At 36.8% G+C, this 18,494-nt stretch overlaps 1 protein-coding gene across 15 annotated transcripts in view; it reads right to left on the bottom strand.

Annotated features, from left to right (window-relative positions):
• The window catches only part of Nrxn1 (neurexin 1), a 1,031,461-nt gene that overhangs the window by 570,858 nt on the left and 442,109 nt on the right, over positions 1–18,494 (bottom strand). For all 15 annotated transcript variants that reach the window (XM_042675422.1, XM_042675423.1, XM_042675430.1 and 12 more), the window contains 2 exons: positions 8,477–8,860; positions 889–1,092 (listed from right to left, as the gene is read on the bottom strand). In XM_042675422.1, coding sequence (XP_042531356.1) covers positions 889–1,092; positions 8,477–8,860 — 588 coding nt within the window. The remainder of the gene's footprint in view (positions 1–888; positions 1,093–8,476; positions 8,861–18,494) is intronic.

Below are 18,494 nucleotides of genomic sequence, written 5' to 3'. Positions count from 1 at the left end.
CTGATTGCAAACATATTATTATAAATGGACAGCACAATTTGTATGTAACCATCTCTGAATTCAGCCATGAAAAGCGCCCTACGATGTCCTTTCCTTCATTTTCCAGATATTGATTTGTGTTTCTGAATGCCACTTTAAAAAAATTAGAAAGCTGCTTCTCACTGAAACTCTATAATAAACGTTTTTGTTAAATATTTTTGTTAATCCAGCCTGCCTTCCCCCCATGGCAGGTCCAGGTGGGTGAGGTTTTACTGTAGTGGCTTCCTTAGTGTTGCATAGGAGCAGGGCAGCATTATCTTTCTGTAGAAGAGCTTGTGTCCTTCGTGTTCTCATAGCTGTTTGCTGAGGGCCGCAGACTTTGGGCATTGAAGGGTTGTGGATTGCTATCTGATAGCAAACTATCACCACACAGTACTTTGAAACAGAAAGGATGGAAGACCACAAAGGGAACTGTTCAAAGGAGAAGCCCCTAGAAACGGCTGATCTAAATAGCAAAGCACATTTTCTAAGTCAAAGTAGACATAAATGATGTCATCTCTAATCAATCAGAAGCATAGGCAATATTTGTATTCCTTTATATTTAATTCATCTTTACAGTTTTTTATGTTTATATCTCCAATTCACCTAAATGATAGATAGACAGGGCTTCTTCCCCTTTTAAGAACCGTCAGTGGTAGGAATCACAGAACAGGAAATTATATTAAATGTAACAAAAGGCAAAATCAAAAGATGATCGCCCCCCTCAAAAAAAAAACCATAAATTAAATAATGGAACTAAGGTCATTGAGGGTTTTAATTTTCCATGGCAAACGGGCTACTTGATAAATGTTTGCAGGCACAACTGGAAGGTGGGAAGTGTTAGTTCAGGGGTGGAAGACGAGTTGTTACCTAGGTTGACAGTGAGTTTCACACGCCCTGCATCCAGCTCCAGGCGCAGGGTATCTGCTGAGTCCCTGGAAGTGGTGGCCATCAGAATACCATAGGCACGCTGGGACCGAAACCTTAGGGACACATCCTCCGCCTCCGTGTGCATGACCACCGGAAGCTGGATTTTCATGAACATGCTCCCGTCATAGCTCAAAACCGTGGCCTCTGTGAGTAGGAAGGAAAAGAGTGAGTTCTTGGTCAGATTACTGTATTTAGAGAGCAATCAATTGAAGGCTTCTAGAGAGCACCCAAGGTGACAAAATCAACTTAGCAGCCTCAGAAACCTGAAATTTAAATATGACATTTATTTGCATATGTTACATGAAAAAGGGGGATCCATTGTGGTATTTTCCATACATGTATAATGTACTTTGATCATATCCACTCACTCTGTTTTTTTTTTTTTGTTTGTTATTTTGCCCTGGCTGTTCTCACTATTTTAATTTCCTTGCAAGTTATTTTAAATGGACTTCATGATGACTTTTTTATAGGTGCAAACAATGTACTTGGACCATCTTCTGTCTCACTCTGGCTTTACTCATTCTCAGCCTCTTCTTTCCCCCAATAATCTCCCTTTTGAGTTCAAGTCCTTCTTATTTATTTATTTTTCAGAAATAATACTTTATTTCTTTTACTGGAATGAGAAGTCATAATCAAAAGGGCTTTTGTTTTTGTGTGTGTGTGTGAAGTTTATGATATAGCCCAGATGCAGCAACGACAGCATTCTTTTATTTTTCTTAGTTTATTTTTTATTAATTCTTATTATTATCATAACTATTAATATTTTTTGTGTGCCAGTAGTGGGGCTTGAATGCAAGGCCTATCATTCTCAGTTGGCTATTTGTGCTCAGCGCTGGCTCTCTTTCACTGGAAACACATTTCCACTTTCAGCTTTCTTAAAAAAGTGTAGTTCTTTATTTATTTAATTGTATTTGACTCAGTTCATACAATTTGCTTATAACTTTGATCTATCCTTGATACTATTTCCCCTGACAATCCTGTAGAAATTTTTAGTTTTTTTAAGGATAATATGATCTTTCATTGAAATGAAATATCATTAGTTTCTTACTTGATTCCACATTGGTAAACATTCAGATTTTCTCCAATAATATTTTTTGAAGGTTAGAAAATCTTTAATTTTCAGGCTGATCATTTCTTCTTTTCTTCCTTTCTTTACTTTCAGCCATTTTGTAGTTAACTGTAGGATCCTCTCCCTGCTCCTCCTCCTTTCTTTTCCTAATTGGAGATCAGAGTCTCGTGGACTTTTCTGCCCAGGCTGGCTTCAAATCATGGTCTTTAATTCTCTGCCTCCTGAATAACTAGGATTACAGGTATGAGCCACAAGTGCTCAGCTGATACATTTTCTTTTATTGTAGCCACAGCTCGCACATTAATATTCCATTTGATATGAAGGGCTCTAAGTGTTTTGTATGTTCCTCTCCTCTCAGTAAATGAAAACCTGGCTGGAAACACCAAAAAACTATTAACACAAGTTCTGGACAGTGAATCCAACTGCTGGGCTCTGTAAAACTGATCAACATTGCCTTATCTCTGGCCTTTCAAATTAAAAAGACAAGGTACTATTGGAAGAGCTCTAGGATCTGGCCTGCTTGAAAAAAACCTGGTGCTAAAAGATTCTACCTACCACTAACTTTTTTCCTTTATATTTATACTCTAAAAAAGAAAAAAAAAAAACAGAGAGAAATATGACTTACAGAAATTAGACCAATCCTATCAAAGGTGATGTCTAAAATGAGAAAAGCTGATAGTGCAGTTAGCTAGTAATAAAATACCTTTCTGTGCCACTATGGCAAAAGGGTAATTTTCTTTCTTTCTTTTTTTAAAGATCACTTTAAGATACACTTACAGGTAAAGAGTAGACTTAAAACTTTACTTCTAAACACAACCCTGGTGTCCGAAATGTATTAAATGATCACAAAAGCATCAATAACTACATATCTTCATTATACTGAGCCTGGGTGGGGAAGGGAGGGACTTAGTGGCTTGTGTGGCATGCTGTCTCACTAAGGTTGATAGTATTCATAGGGAAGCTGTGGACACTGTATGAACACATAGAGAATTGAACAGTAAAACTTGATGACAAATTGCTTTGAGAACCAGTCAGCTCCCTGAGTGTTAAACACCATATGGTAGAAGAATGCTGCAAAAGCAAGTTATGAGTTATTTTGCTTTCTTATTGGTTCTGATTATTCAAATGCCATTTAATAAAAGAAAAAAAACTACCTGGAATTAAAATAAATCAGGAAATTCTCATTATCTTGGCTGTTTACATAGCATAGCAATTAACTTCACTGATGCCACTGTGCTCCTTATTAAGACTATATTCTGGAGTTGTGGTTTTGCCAGTTTATCTGTTAGAAAGCCAGGAGGTCATGAGCTGCTCCTAAGAGATTTTAGTCACAATTTGTTATCATTACAGGGTTGAATGTCCATCCAGAGCCTGAGCACTACTATGTTCCCGCCGGTCTCCTTCCTTTGTGCTCTCTCTCTCTCTTTCTCTCTCTCTCTCTCTCTCTCTCTCTCTCTCCATTTCTGACCTTAAGAGAATTCCATGCTCATTTCCTCTAGTGTTATGTGCCTGGACTTCTCTACCCATTGTCTATTTAACATATCAGCTGTAAAATAATAATATCGGAATTCACTCTTTCTCAAGACAAACAAACTCAAAACAGACTCCTTCTCAAGTGCTCCCCTTCTCAGTGGATACAATCCCACAGGTCAGAGACAATGATTTCTCTTATTCTCTGCCTTATTCGAATAAGGCTCAAATTCTAATCTTCACCGGCAGGAACAAAATATCACAGATTTTTCTTTCATTTTTGTCTTTTGATTATTTGTTTAAATGTATAAGGATCTGTATCAACTGGCCTCAGCCAGTTTTTCTGGATGTAGTATATTTAGCCTGCTCATGCCAGGCCAGCTTCATCTATCATTGAAGTAGTTGCACTTATGGTTAGGTTCTGGTGTCACTCAAATCTTTACATGGCTGGCTTTTTCAGTAATCATGTTTCTGGCCAAATGTTACTCTAGAAAGGCCTACATACTCATTCAGTTAGTTTATGTTTATTTACCATTTCACTTTTTGAAAGTATTACTTATAATTTGTTTTATTGATATTATCTGTATCTTCCTGCAGGATGCAAAAACTTTGAGAAGAGACCCTTATCCTAATCCTTGGTCTATCTGCAGAGAATGCACAAAAGTGAACAAAAGTCTCTGGAAAATCTAACTTTCTTGAGCCAACTGCTGCATTTGATACTGAGTATACATGAAAAAAATATATTTGATTTTGGAAACAAAGCATACATAAATTCTCATCAGAAAAAATAAATATTTAGTCAATATGTTATTAGTGGAATCAAAACTTGGCAATATATAACAAAGGACAAATTTTTCATGCGTATTTTATTTTAGTTTTCTTTGTTGGTTTTGGGGCTTGAACTCAGGACTTGTTCCTGAACCATTTTATGTTCAAAGGCTAATGCTCTACCACTTGGGTCACAGCGCCACTTCCAGTTTTCTGGTGGTTAATTGGAGATAAGAATTTCACAAACTTTCCTGCCTAGGCCGGCTTCCAGCTACAATCCTCAAATCTCAGCCTCCTGAGTAGCTAGGATTATAGGCATGAGCCACCTCTCCCCAGCTTCTTCATGTTTATTTGAAAGGTCATACTGGGCAGTAAAAGGCAAACTAGGGAATATGTCTATGAAAATATAGACTCCATAAGTAGGTATTAACTGCTGAGAAAATAAAATAGAGTCTACCTAAAAATATAGCGATTCTGTATCATATCACAGATTTTTCCAGTTAGGTAAGTTTTTCCAATGAGAACAATGTTGAAATGACTTATATCCCATGAAAAACAGCTTAATTTGAAAACTGAGCAAGAGTATGTCTGTTTAGGAACAAAGATGGCTAGCAATCAGTCATAAATATCACATGAAATCAATCCTGCATTGAGAAAGAATCGATATCCTTGGCCTTTACCATTCTCCAACAAGCTGCAGGAGTGAAATCACATGGTAATGTAATAAAATTTGAGTGCCCCTGATTGCCATTTTAAACAATTCTCAATGTGAAAATAACTTGTTGATAAATGACAACTAAAAGCCTAAATGATTCCTCATAATTAGAGTTTATGTTTAATTAGACAAGTAATGGAAAATGCGCAAGGTTGTAGCCTAGAGTTGCTAAATAAATGTTAGACAACATTCTGACATTTGAAGGTTGTGCAGCTCCTCAGCATCCTTTAGCATCAGTGAAATTATTTTATCATTTAGAACACACAAAGATTCCTCTAGGAGGCTAATTCCAGCAAGGTACTTCCCTGTGGGGAAGAAACACAGTTTCAACTTTGCCTTCTATATCTCCTTCTCCCTTGTCATTAAGTTTGATAAATTTGCTTTTCTGAATTATTCCTGGTTGCAGTCTAAAGTGTACACCTGTGCTCAGTTTTGCCAAAAGGCAGTCGCATATTGTGATCAACGATGAAAATCAGACAGGGAGCCAAATTATATTGCTCTGACATCTGTCCCTCCATCTGCTAGAATTTTAACAAACAAGTATAAAGTAGACCTCTGATTATACCAAAGCTCTTTCCGTATATATTTCTGAGAGTCATTTCTATGTCATCAAGTGCATAAACATTCTGTTGTATCAAAAAGAAAGCAGGAGGGACTACAGTTAACTTATTTCTATTAAAATAATTTCTGTCTTATTCTTTCTTATAGGACCAATATATTTGGACCAAAATATTATTTTTGCCAAAGTGAGCCAGTATTTTCTCTTCTTGTCAATCCCTTGCTTTCTTAACACAGGATAAAAAATTCCTAACATTGCAACATCATCCTCTACCTGCAGCGCACTTGAGCAGAGTTGAATAATTATGCCATAAATTATCTATCATTGCTCAATAATAATAAAAAGATAATTTATAAGTAAGTCCTGCTTTCGTTTTTTTTTTTTTTAAAGAGTTGTTGATCCACTCTTTAGAAATCAACAGCTTTATCTGAAGAGAGTGGAAAAGAAACAGACAAAGCATTTTCTTTTGAGTCAGAAACTCAGAGGATCAGGCATGATCTTGTGTTTGCTGAACTAGAGCAAAGCTGGGAACTGGACGCATGCCATGTTTGGAGTTCTGAGTGTGTCAGACATCACACATCTCCCTTGTCCTCAGGAGACACTGAAACACATGTAAGAACATTAATTCTGAAAAGCAAAGACTTCTCATAATACATGGATGTGGTCTTGGTACAAAAATTACACAAAAATATCCATAGTAGACTGAGCAAGCAACCAACCTAGAGACAAAGAAATCTGTGGAAATTTCCAGCCATCCATGAGAGAAAGATGCATGCTAATTCCCAGTAATGCAGTTTGCTATTAAATTTTCATTTGCAAATCTGCATGCGCTTGTCACCTCCCCTTCTAATTATTGCCATATATAAATACTCCTTTCCTTCATTTTGGCGGAGAAGGCTCTAAATTTCTATTTTTAATTTTTGAACATATGTAGTAACAGAACATTGCCACAAGGTGGTACACCATGCATATTTAAAGGGAGGCTTTCGTAATTCATGCGACAGTTGTTTTACACGCTTTCCCAGCTCCACTTAACCAGGCAGCATCAAGATAACTGGCAGCATTCAGAGTATGTGAAATTAAAATTAAATTTTAAATCACTCAGGCCTGCTAATCTTGTATTATGCCTAACTGTATTATACTATGTGAGCTTGGTCACTTTCCTCCCTCTCTTGGCAGTTTTCCAAAATCAAACTAAACAAATACATTAGGAAGGAAAAAATGCAAAGAAGAAACTCGGGAAGAACATACTTATACGATCCATACTCTATAGGAACAGTGAAGAAGATTGAATGACAATTCAGTACTATCATAAAGATAGTCTCAATGATAAAATACCAATCCATCTCTTAGCCTGACTAGCTACCTAATAGAGAACAGAGATAGCACTTCTGTAGGCAATTTAAGCTATTTTTATATTCTTAGCATCTTTATTAGCTACTATTTTTTATTGTTGATAATTCAATGCATTTTCTATTGAGATAAATGCCCAAAAATACATTTCAATTTTTTTGAGTCTACAAAATGACTACCTTTGCCCTATGACATTTTAGGCTAAGTATATTGAACTATTTCAGGAAAGAAGAAAAACTAATAACTAAATGTTCGTGGCTTTATGAAAAGATGCCAGGTATCATTTAGGCTAAATATCTAAGAGAGCAATGTGACCTGTACCATGAGCGGACTATGGAACAGCTTGTCAATATTTTTTCATATTGATTTTCAGCTCCATTATAGAAAAATAAGTGACAATGGGCGTAGTGGCTGTGGCATTTATCTACAACACTGGGTCGATGGAAGGACACACTTGGAACTATTTGTTCTGTTATTTCTTCTGTTAGCTTGGCCTACAGATCAGTTGGAAGTCTTATGTCCTCCTTTAACCCTTATTCCTCTGCTTTTAAGAGAAAGGGAAAAATATAAAGCTTTGTTGACAATTTAGACAAGGAGAGAGAGAAACCTCTTCTGACTTTTAACAGACTCAGCTAAGCCTTTAAAGAAAATAGGTAAAGGGATGCGTTGGGATCCTTTAAGGTCTTAAACAAAAACGTGAGTGCTTCTGAAATCAGGATACAGTTATGAAAGTGTTGGTGTAACTTAGATGATTTCATTTGGTTTACATCTCAGAGACAACTCTCCTCCTCCTCCTCTTTTCTCCTCTTCTTCCTTGTACCAGTCCTAGGGCTTGAGTTTAGGGCCTGGGCACTGTTCCTGAGCTGTTGTACTCAAAGCTAGTGCTGTGAGGACTCAAGTGCTACCACTTGAGCCCCAGCTCTACTTCTGGATGGTTTTTTGTTGTTGTTTTTTGTTTTGTTTTGTTGATGGTTAATTATAGATAAAGAATCTTACAGACTTTCCTGCCTGTACTATCTTGGCTTTGAACTGCCTGTACTATATTGGCTTTGAACTGTGATCCTCAGATCTAAGCTTCCTGAGAAGCTAGGTTTATAGAAGTGGGCAACTGGCAGCCAGCTTAATAATACCGCTTCTTGTGAAATGAGCAGGCCGGCTCGTCTCACCCAGTAGTGTCACAAGTTTGCAATTTACATCTTCATTTGTCTCACAGACAATTTCACAGCAGAGATATTAACATTGGAGTTGTCATATATGTCTCATTCATGTCTGTCTCATTACTGTCTAATGCCCTGAAGTAAAAAACCAGGCAAAAGAGACAAAGGCCATTGTCCATTGTGCATCTTAGGACCATGAGCTGTAGGTTTCAGAAAACCACATCTCCATCCCTACATACTCAGAGATGAGTCTTCCCAGAATCAGGTCCTTTGAAACTACTAAAATCTCATTCATAATCTGTGCAAAGTCTGGGGGTTCGGCCTCCAGACTTTATTTCCCTAGAGCTTATGTTGTTTTAACGGTCAGTTCGGGTTCAGCCTCCACATTGACTATGCCCTTCTAGGGAATGCAGCTTCTAGGTTGCGTGAAGTCCTACCTCTTTCACAAGATCTGCCAAGAAAGCCAGTTCCGGAGCAATCACAGACATATCTGTTCCACCCATCCCTGCACATGCCGTTATTCTTGCAAGGATTGCTAAGGCACGGTTTTGCTGTCTCCCGTGAACAGGAGGGTTTCACTCCAGCAGTACTTTGAACTTCAGCCATTTGCCGGATATCTTTGCTCTGGCCATCAATGAAGAGATCCCGGATACAGCCTACGTAGCCATAGTTGAGCAAGGCAGTCCACACCTCGGTGGGGAAGACCAGGCCAGCCTTATTTTCTGGCAAGCCCCCCAGGTACAGCTCATCGTCCAGGTCCAGAATCTCACTCTCGCCAGGAGCCGTGTAGGGTGTCCGCAGTGTGTTGACAGAAATGGTACCTGTTTAATGACAAGAGAACATGGGAGATGTAAAGAAACATAACATGGTCTACTTGTTACCTTTACTCTCTCATCTGCTGAAGGCTAAAATCTTTGAGCAAAGATATTATTATTATATATTATATTATATTATTATTTCTACTATCCCCAATGTTTGAGCTATCGAGTCACTAAAATGGTCCAATTTAACACTGATAGAAACCCAGACAGATAGGGCTAAATACTAGTTAGGTTGCCTCTAAAGAGCTCTGGGCTTAATTACATATAGACATAAATTAAAGAAGTTGGTAGACTCTGGAATAAAGTCTGATTCTTTGGTTTAGTGTTTACTTTGAAAGCCAATATGTAGCTACAAGGGAAGATTGTTTGTCCCCAATTGAGATTGACTTGAGTAGTTTCCCTGGGCACATAGTTTGATAGAGGTGGAAGTCCAGCTTCCTCATTCCTAGCTGTATCCAGCTACTGACTGTGGTTAGAGTTGCCTTATCTATAACCCAGGGCTAATTATTTGACCTGTATAGCAGGCTGCTCTGCATGTTCAACAAAATAAAATTTAAGTTAATTTTATTTGGATCGTTATAAGTATTGCATAATGTTTACTATAACATTTCAATGAAAGAATTATGTAAAATCACTTGATTGTTTCTATTCAAACCAAATTATCTATCTATCTAAATTACTAAGGCTTTCTTTTCTATACTTCCAGTGTTGGGGAGAATAAAAGCTATTGGTTTATAAGAGTAGACGGACATAGGACCTATGTATGAAATGAATGGGTAGTCATCTGCATGGGGGGATATTTGAGAGTTACAGAAACTTATGAAATCCATTAAAATATGAAAGACTGACACACATTCCTGATTTAAAAAAAAAACTTTCATTCATACTGTTAGACTGAAAACTTTCATATATGTTGTTAGATTGCAAAAAACATTCCAATATTCTATCTGGAGAGAAAGGTTGCGGGACAAGGTTGGGTGTAAACATAAGGCATCAGGTACTTAGGAGTAGACAGGAGTTAGTTATTCAGCACTTAGGGAGTAGACTTCTGTAGGTGGAGTAGGTGGAGGTGGGGTACAGAGCAATAGGTATAAGTAGAAAGATACTAAGTTATATCTTAAGATATTTAAGGTCTGCCCCCCCCCCCCACCAAAGGCAAGTATGTAACTAAAGATAAGCTGCTAGACCTAAATTCTGCCCTAGAACATTCCAAATCACAGTAGAAGGGCTCTCCCTGAGCTTTGCTACATAATATAATCTGTCTTTTTGAGGGAGAAGGGCATGAAAGCCACTGACAGAGACTGCCAGGGCAGCCAAGTCATTAAGAGGATATTTGTCTCTTTAGACTTTCAACAGAAAGAAATGGAAAAGACTCCCAGGGGAGAGACACTCAAAGGAATTGCTATTTTGGTCAATGAAGGAGGGGAGTATAGTAGGGAATTCTGAAGGAGGCAGTAAAAACAGAAAAGGACAAAATATTCATTTTTACTATTCACATTTGTTCAGGTGTCTAGAAGAAATTTCTCATTTAGAAACATATAGGTTTCATACAATCCTAGTTAGAACAATATAAGGAATGCAATTTGGGCAAATGAAATGCATACTATTGAGAGAGAAAGATGACTCTTCCATCTTTTTGAATAGAATGGTCATTATATGCACTTCTAAAGAATTATTCCATACACATCATTGTCCAAAATATCCAAGAAGTGAATTAATGGGTGGTCCCTATCTACTATAGCAGCTAGTGTTACATTATAACTGGATGATAAAGAATGCATCTTAAGGACAAAAGGAGAAAGATTATAACAAACAAATGCCTACAAAGTGAGGTGCACATTTCTCTGCATGCTTTGCCAACACACACACACACACACACACACACACACACACAGAGTTATGTCTCTAATTTCTTGTTTGTCAAAAGAGGGAAAACAAAAAATAAAGAATGGAAACAACTGCATGTATACTTTGAAGATTTAGACAGCCAAATTGTTTGAACTAACTATTCATTCTGATTCTGTTAAGTTAAACTCAAATAGGAATCTGGATTTTAAAATCTAAGCATGTGCACATACTTCTGTTAATGAATTTGAGTCAAGAATCTCATTCATGATTTTACTATGGATGTAAGTCAAAAAACATATTCATCTAAGGAAAAGAATCCTCATAGAATACGCATTGGCTAAAAACAATTTAGCACATAGATAAAGGCCTAGTGAAATTTGAATATTTAAGGTTCTCAAGTGCTAATTTCATTACAGTTGAGCTTTAGGTAGTGGTTACAATGAGCATATTAAATGAAAATTTAAACTTTGTTTATTGATAATTAAAGACAATGTAGTAGTAGGACTCAAATGTTTTTTCTTTCTTGCTATTGTTTCTAACATATTTATAAGATTATTTTTTGTTGCTTTGTATGTCCCTCCCCCCACGGTATAAACCCTGTTTTCCTTGTATTTGATGTTGGTACAATTTGTGGAGGGGAAGGGAAAAAAATCATTTAAATAGGGATACAGGTGGACCCATTGCAACAATGAGATGTGCAAGACGTTATGTTGATAAACAAACTTTACAACTTTGGCGGGGGGGAGGGGGGGGGGTGGGGAGAAGGGGTGGAGTGTAGTCCTGGAGATGGGAGGGCAGAGATGGTAGGGGAAAAACAAGAGATGGGAAGGGATGGGAAGGGGAAACAAAGGAAGAGGCAACAATGCTTGATAAGAAATGTATTCATTACCTTGCTCATGTAATTGTAACCCCTTGGTATGGTATTTTCACAATTAAAAACTAAAAAGATGTATATATCAATGGATTCCGCCCCCCCTTAACTCCCCCACCCAATGGCCAAAATGAATAAACATTGTAGGAGAAAACCAAAGCTTAAAAATATCATTGGTTTATCTCTTTTTTTCTTTTCCTAAAAAACACAACTATTTATATGTTCTCTTTAAAACAGCTGAATTCTTTCATGTATTCTTACCCATTTCACTATAATTAAGTTTTAATTTTCTGTAATTAAATCAATCATTTATACAAATATTGGTCTATTTCAGCTATTAAAATTTGTGAATGATTGTAATATAAGGGGATTTATTGAAGTCAATGCTTTGTGCTTCAAATTTTAATCTTCCAATGTATCCTGCCAAGTTATTTTTATTTTACCTTAAAAATTTTTTTTCTCAATCCTGAAATTGGCATTTAGGGCCAATTGCTTGTGAGGCAGGCATTCCACTACTTAAGCCAAAACCTAAGCTTTTTTTTTTTGTTGTTATTTTAAAAATAGGGTCTCACATTTTTGCTTAAAAAACCTGAACTATGGTCTTCCAATTTATATGTTCTATTTAGCTAGGATGAAAAGTACATATGACTGGGTGTAGCTTTTTGGATGAGATGGGGTCACTAACTTTAAACTAGGCCAGTGTTGCATGATCCTCTGAATCTCTACCTCTAATATAGCTAGGATTACAAGTGTAACACACCAAGCCCAGCTTTATTATATTCTTTAAAGGATTATCATTGTAGCTAAAAAAGGACACAAATAAATATTTTATAATTTCAGTGTCTTAGAAATCATATCATATCACCTTAATAATTTAACACATTTTGCATACACCAAAGACACAGCAGTAGTTAAGTAGACAAGATAATATTCATATAGACTATCTAAAAGCTTAAATAATAAATTCAACTTTCATGTAACGTTGTACATAAATAGGAGAAAACCTGATGAAACAGCATTTAGTTAGAAAAGTAGAAATCAGTTTTACAACTTGCTAGGGCATTAATTACTTTATAGCTTTTTTATTTTTCTGTTAAAATTTTCTTGCTTATTACATATATATAAGACTACTTTACATGATAAGAAAATAAACATGGTGAGAAGAAAGTTAAAGGAGAAACTTAAAGGAATTTTGCTTACAGTTTTAAAGTCTACCAAAGTTTAAATCACCAGGATTTGAGGAGTAGGAAATCATGTGCTGTGATGGGAAATACATTGCATGGTGAGAAGATATTCTAGAACTTTAGCTAACTAGCCAGTGAGTTTAGCCTAATAATAGGTTATTTGTACTAACTGTAGCTTCAATGCAAAACAAAAGAATCAACAAGATGATTACTAAATCTCAATTCTAAAAAAAAGAAACCATTCTTATTTATAATTTTTAAGTTAAAGGCCAGTTTTATATATTCATAATTTGGCTACAATTCTCACTACAAAGAAATTGGTTTCCATAATTAGAAAGTTGTCAATTCCCTTTCTATCAATAAATCCAAATAGGAAAATTGCATATTAAGCCAGGGGAGCTTATGGCTCACACCTGTAATTCTAGCTACCCAGGAGATGGAGATCTGAAGGTCACGGTTCAAAACCAGCTGAGGCAGAAAAGTCTGCAGACTATTATCTGAAGATAACAGTCAAACAATTTGAAAGTAGAGTTTTGGCTCAGCTAAGCCTTGAGCACAAGCTCAGGGACAGTGCCTAGTCTCTGAGTTCAAATCCTACAACTGGCAAAAAATTAAAAAAAAACATAAAAGCCTGTTTGATTTTCTAATTTTATTTGTCTTCACAAACAAATAAAAACAATGTTATATACTAGGTTTCTAAACCATTTGACAGCATACAAAAATATCATCTTACTTCTTCTATCCTGCTTATTTGGTTCAAAGAATTAAATCAATGCATAAAAATAAATCTTATAATAGAAATCTTCAAGTTTGTCATCTATTGGCCACAGAAAGGGGACAGGTAGCTCATAAATTGGAGATAAGACTGTAAATCGAAACACTGGTTAATTAAACTGTCATTATCTTTAAAAATTAAAATTCCAATTAACACAGACTTCAGTTCTCAGAATCCAAAGAATTTGACTAATGTGCACAAATAAATCCTAGGAAGATTGTATTAATTTAAAACAATGTTTTAAAAAGTAAGAGTTAAATGTTTATCAGAAGATAAATAATTAAGCAAATATGACCTAGGGGAAAATATATTTTGAATACTGTGATGCCTAGAAATACAAACAGGATTTTTTTTAGTATGTTTGAGGATAACACATCTGAATAAGGGAGAGTTCCTGAGGGATATAAATAGTCACATTAGCCTTTCAGGGAGGATATGCTATCACCTTCCCTGTAGAGGGAAAGAAGCAGTCACGTATCTGCAGCAGTAGTTGGCTTATGCCAAGGAATGCCTCTGAAACTTTCTTTTCTTTACATCTCTCAAGCCTATGGACCTTGATGCTTCTGCTGTGAATCTTACCTTCCAAGGTCATAACTCTCAGGAAACAAATGTTACTTAGATATTCTTGGATTTAAAAAAAGGTTTATTTAACACCAAATTAAACAAGTATCCTGAATTTTTACTACAAAAATATAAACCTACAACTCAAAATAAATATACCTAAATAAATTACCTGAGTGAAGAAAATCGATGACTTTTCTCAGTTAAGCACAACAGGAATAAAGAAATATAGACACTGATTTAATAAAACAATATAAAAATGTAATGAAGCCAGGCACCGGTGGCTCACACCTGTAATACTTGCTACTCAGGAGGCTGAGATCTGAGGATTGTGGTTCAAAGCAACCCAGGCAGGAAAAGTCCTTGAGACTCTTATTGCCAATAAACCACAAGAAAACCGGAAGTGGCACTGTGGCTCAAGTGGCAGAGCGCTAGCCTTGAGCTGAAGGGTTTAGAGACAGTACCCAGGCCAAGAGTTCAAGTCCCACAACCAACAAAAAAAATGTAATGAAACTTTGACCTCTATCTATGGTCATCAGTCAAATAATAGATTATTGACAAGGTATTTCAGTATACTATGCATAGACCCACAAAAATGTATTTATAAATTGGACTTAAAATGATTTCAATGCATGCAACAGTGTAGTGGGCAGAATCATGGGAAGAACGTTTGCAGTCATAGGGCAAGTAAAAACCTGAGCAGAGGAATGGTTGTGTAGTTCTTCAAGTAGAAATGTCTAAGTGTGGCGATTCACCAGCAATACACACAGAAATCAGGGCTGGTAATAGATAGCTAGAAAATGCTGTTCATATCCAGGAGTGATTACTACAAACCTCTAATTATGTGCTCTGGAGAGAGCCTGCTGCCTTCCCCACTATAATTTCTAGTTCTTAAACTGGAACTCTATGACTTCAATTCAAATCTCAATGGCTTCTTAGATGTTAAATGCAGGCTTTCCCATGAATAACCGCTGACACAATCTGACATACTCTGCTGGCCACAAGCAGGACTTGACAAGAATAATGAGTTTTCTCTCAGATTTCAATGTGTAATCATAGTTTGCAACAGGAAGAAAAAATATGACTGGCATGTTACTATAAAAGCACTTGAAAGGATAACCTTGACTGAACCAAAGAGCTTAACACAAATTTAAACTATATTCCTGTGCCAAGAAAAGAGTCATTAACCTCATCTTAATTGTCACACAATTTGTCCTTTCACAAAACACTTGGGAAGATCTTTAGGGTTGGGATTGGTAACATCAGAGTGGGAAACTAGAAATGTGGTATTGTGGAAGTCCTCCCAAACTGACAGAGCATGGACCTCTCCCATTCTGGGCATGAACGTAACAACTAGGGGTTTTGCTCTTTGTTCCTAAGCTATAAGCATGGGAGATCTAATTCTTGTAAGCACTGAGGTTATCCACTCTGTTCCACAAACTCATTCTTGTCCTTTGGTTCATTTTAGCCAATGTAGAGCAGGATGTGAAATTGTCAATTATGTTGGCTCAGCCCCACTTGATCTTCCCTGTTATTATTCCTCAGTGGAGCGTGTTGTAAAAGAAAGCTAACTTGCAAGTGGAAATAGCTATAACCAAGCAATATTATACAAGAATAGGAATTAAAGAGCCTCTCTTTTCCCCAGAGTTCACGAGAATTAATATATTTAGTTTATAATTAATGGGACAATGAACATTTTCTCCTAATAAAGGATTTCATGGAAAAATTCTAATTGTTTTCTTTATGTATTTGTGTACATATGTATGATAATGTGTATGTGTGAATATATGCATATATACAAACACACATCCACATAGAGATCTATATACATAGATATAAAAACATTCCTATAATTCACATAGCAAAAAGACTGGAATGGAATATCTAAAAACATCAAATATTTTTATTACATAAAGAGGTATCATTTTATTATTTTTTTCTATTTTTTATTACCAATTTGATAATCATATGTATTATTTTCATATCATTAGACAACACGTCATAAATGTAACTGCTCTTAAGCTTGGTAATTTTGCTTTTATTAATCTCTAAAAGATGCCCAAGTAATTTTTAAAAATTTTAAACAGTTAGAAAATTAGGATGTGAAAATTCTCTTCTTAAAAGTAATTATCTAAATTCTATTCTAGAGCTATCCCAAATTCAATGATAACATTTCAAACTACTAGTTCAAAGCAATAGATTACTCTATAGACAATTCTCTCTCTCTCATTCTCTCTCTCTCTTTCTCTCTCTCCTTTCTGGTGGCACTACTAGGGCTTGAGTGCTATCTCTTAATTTTTTTACTTAAGACCCTTGAGCCACAACTTTACTTCCAGTGTATTTAATTATTTAATTAATTAATGTATTTATGGTTAATTGGAGATAGGCATTTCACTAATTTTCTTGCCTAGGCTGTCTTTGAACTGTAATCCTCAAATCTCAGCCTCCTGACTCCTGAATACAGGCATGAACCAGCAGTGCCTGTGTACTCACTTCTAAATTCTTGCCTTTGTGAGTTTCTAAGTAGTAAATTAACCACCAGCTTTGTCAGAGAGGCTGGATGAGTGTTGGAGGGAGATGCTATCATCACTCCTACATTCCCATCAGTGTCTTCTCAGCTTCAATCAGAAACACAAAGAAAAATTCAACTCCTTTATGAAAAGCAGTTGTAGGGACATCAGATTTCCAGACAAAAGGCATCAGAAATAGCATCTGCAGAAATATCTTGGGTTTACAGAAAAGACTTCTGACGTACCTTCTATGTGTAATTATCAGTACCCACACTTCCCTTGTATTTTCTTACATGAAAAGATACTTCTTGAAAGGCAAATTCAAGTTTCTTGATCAGTACCAAGGGCAGATGCATGAGTAAATGGTTCATGAGGAAATGGAAAGCAGCCACACTGCAGAGACCAGCAGTTCTTAGTGGCAAGGAGCAGAAGCAGAAGCAGCGGGAGTGGAAGGGAGTGCTCAGCCCTGGTCTTCAGCATGGCCTTCTGAGACAGGAGAGTAATCATAGATAATTGGATCTGCTGTCTGGCCTATAGTTCCAGCAATGTGGCGAATCAGAATCAAGTGGAGAATTCTGTAAGAATATTGGATCCACAGTGCGATGACTTTGATTCGCCTTCCCTGGGCTGGGTTTGGGCTTGGTCTTTCCCCACTGTTTCATACATAAAAAACTCAGGTCCATATAAAATATCTTGGCCAAACTTACATTGCTATGTCTGAAAACTCCAGAATAAGGTAATGTAATAGAACAAAGGAGAGTGTAAGGAAATGGAGAGGAGAGAGTATCTTCTTATAAATATCATTTATAAATGAGGATGGAATACGGAATAAAGAGAATAAAAGAACATATAGCTTTCTACTTAACTGATTCAATTTGTCTGTCTCTATCTCTGTCTGCCTGTCTGTCTCTCTCTTTCTTACCCTACTCTCTCTTCCTTCTCTCCCTTCTCCGTCTTTTCTCTCAGCATTCTCACAAATGTCATTTTTCTGCCTGGATGATTCTTTCTCTCCAAAGTTTATACTAGTCAAACTCTAATCCCCCTAAGCAACATCCAGATTTCATTGTAAATGTTACTTCTTCAGGGAAATTTTTCTTGCCACCTGTTAGGTCCACCCAGGAGAAATGGCCCCTTCCTTGTTCTCTCCCCCAGTACTCTAGAAGTCCCTGCCCAGCACCTGGAACCCAGGCAACTGGCATGCCTGGGGGTAATGGGAGGGTCTCCAGGCTCTGAGGTCATTTCCCCATCCTCTGAGGTCACCTCCCTCCCCATCTGCCATAGCCACACCCCTCCTCCACTCTCCCCTGTGTAACCTCTCTCCACCAGCCACTGGCTCCCTGGCGCTGTGTGCCTCCATCTCTTGCAGTTTATTTTCTCATGCTCCCTTCTAATAAACTCTCTCCTGCTTGAACCACGTGGGAGTTTCCTTTCTGCAACCCTTACACCACTCTCTCCATCCTCCCTTCTGAGAGAAATAAAGTTCAATAAAAGGAAACCAGAACAGTAAGTGCCCATTGGTGGAATTTTGAGTGTCTTTGAAAGAAACCTTTTGGGAATTTTGAACGCAACACTATGACTAATGTGGTGCCCAAGACCTCCTTGTGTCCCTCCTGATGCTGTTCCAAACTAAAGGTTTACTGCTTTGGATCATTTTAATGTTTTCATATTTTATGTTTACCAGATTAGGTGCCCCGTCCCAGACCTTACATGACCTAACAGAAGGCTGCAACCACAGGAACCTTGAATTTTGACATTTACAAGTTGAGACTAAAATTTTCTGCAAGATTTGGCACTTGATTATCCAATAAATGTCTACATAAGTTGCTATTCTTGAAATCATTTGAGTATATGGGTTTTGGTTCTCAGCCATAGTGATTAATTAACT

Source organism: Dipodomys spectabilis, unplaced genomic scaffold (assembly GCF_019054845.1).
Source record: "Dipodomys spectabilis isolate Male_0828 unplaced genomic scaffold, ASM1905484v1 ptg000026l, whole genome shotgun sequence".
Lineage (NCBI taxonomy): Eukaryota > Metazoa > Chordata > Mammalia > Rodentia > Heteromyidae > Dipodomys > Dipodomys spectabilis.
Note: the sequence above shows the minus strand (reverse complement) of the source record. Positions and strands in the feature narration are given on the sequence as shown.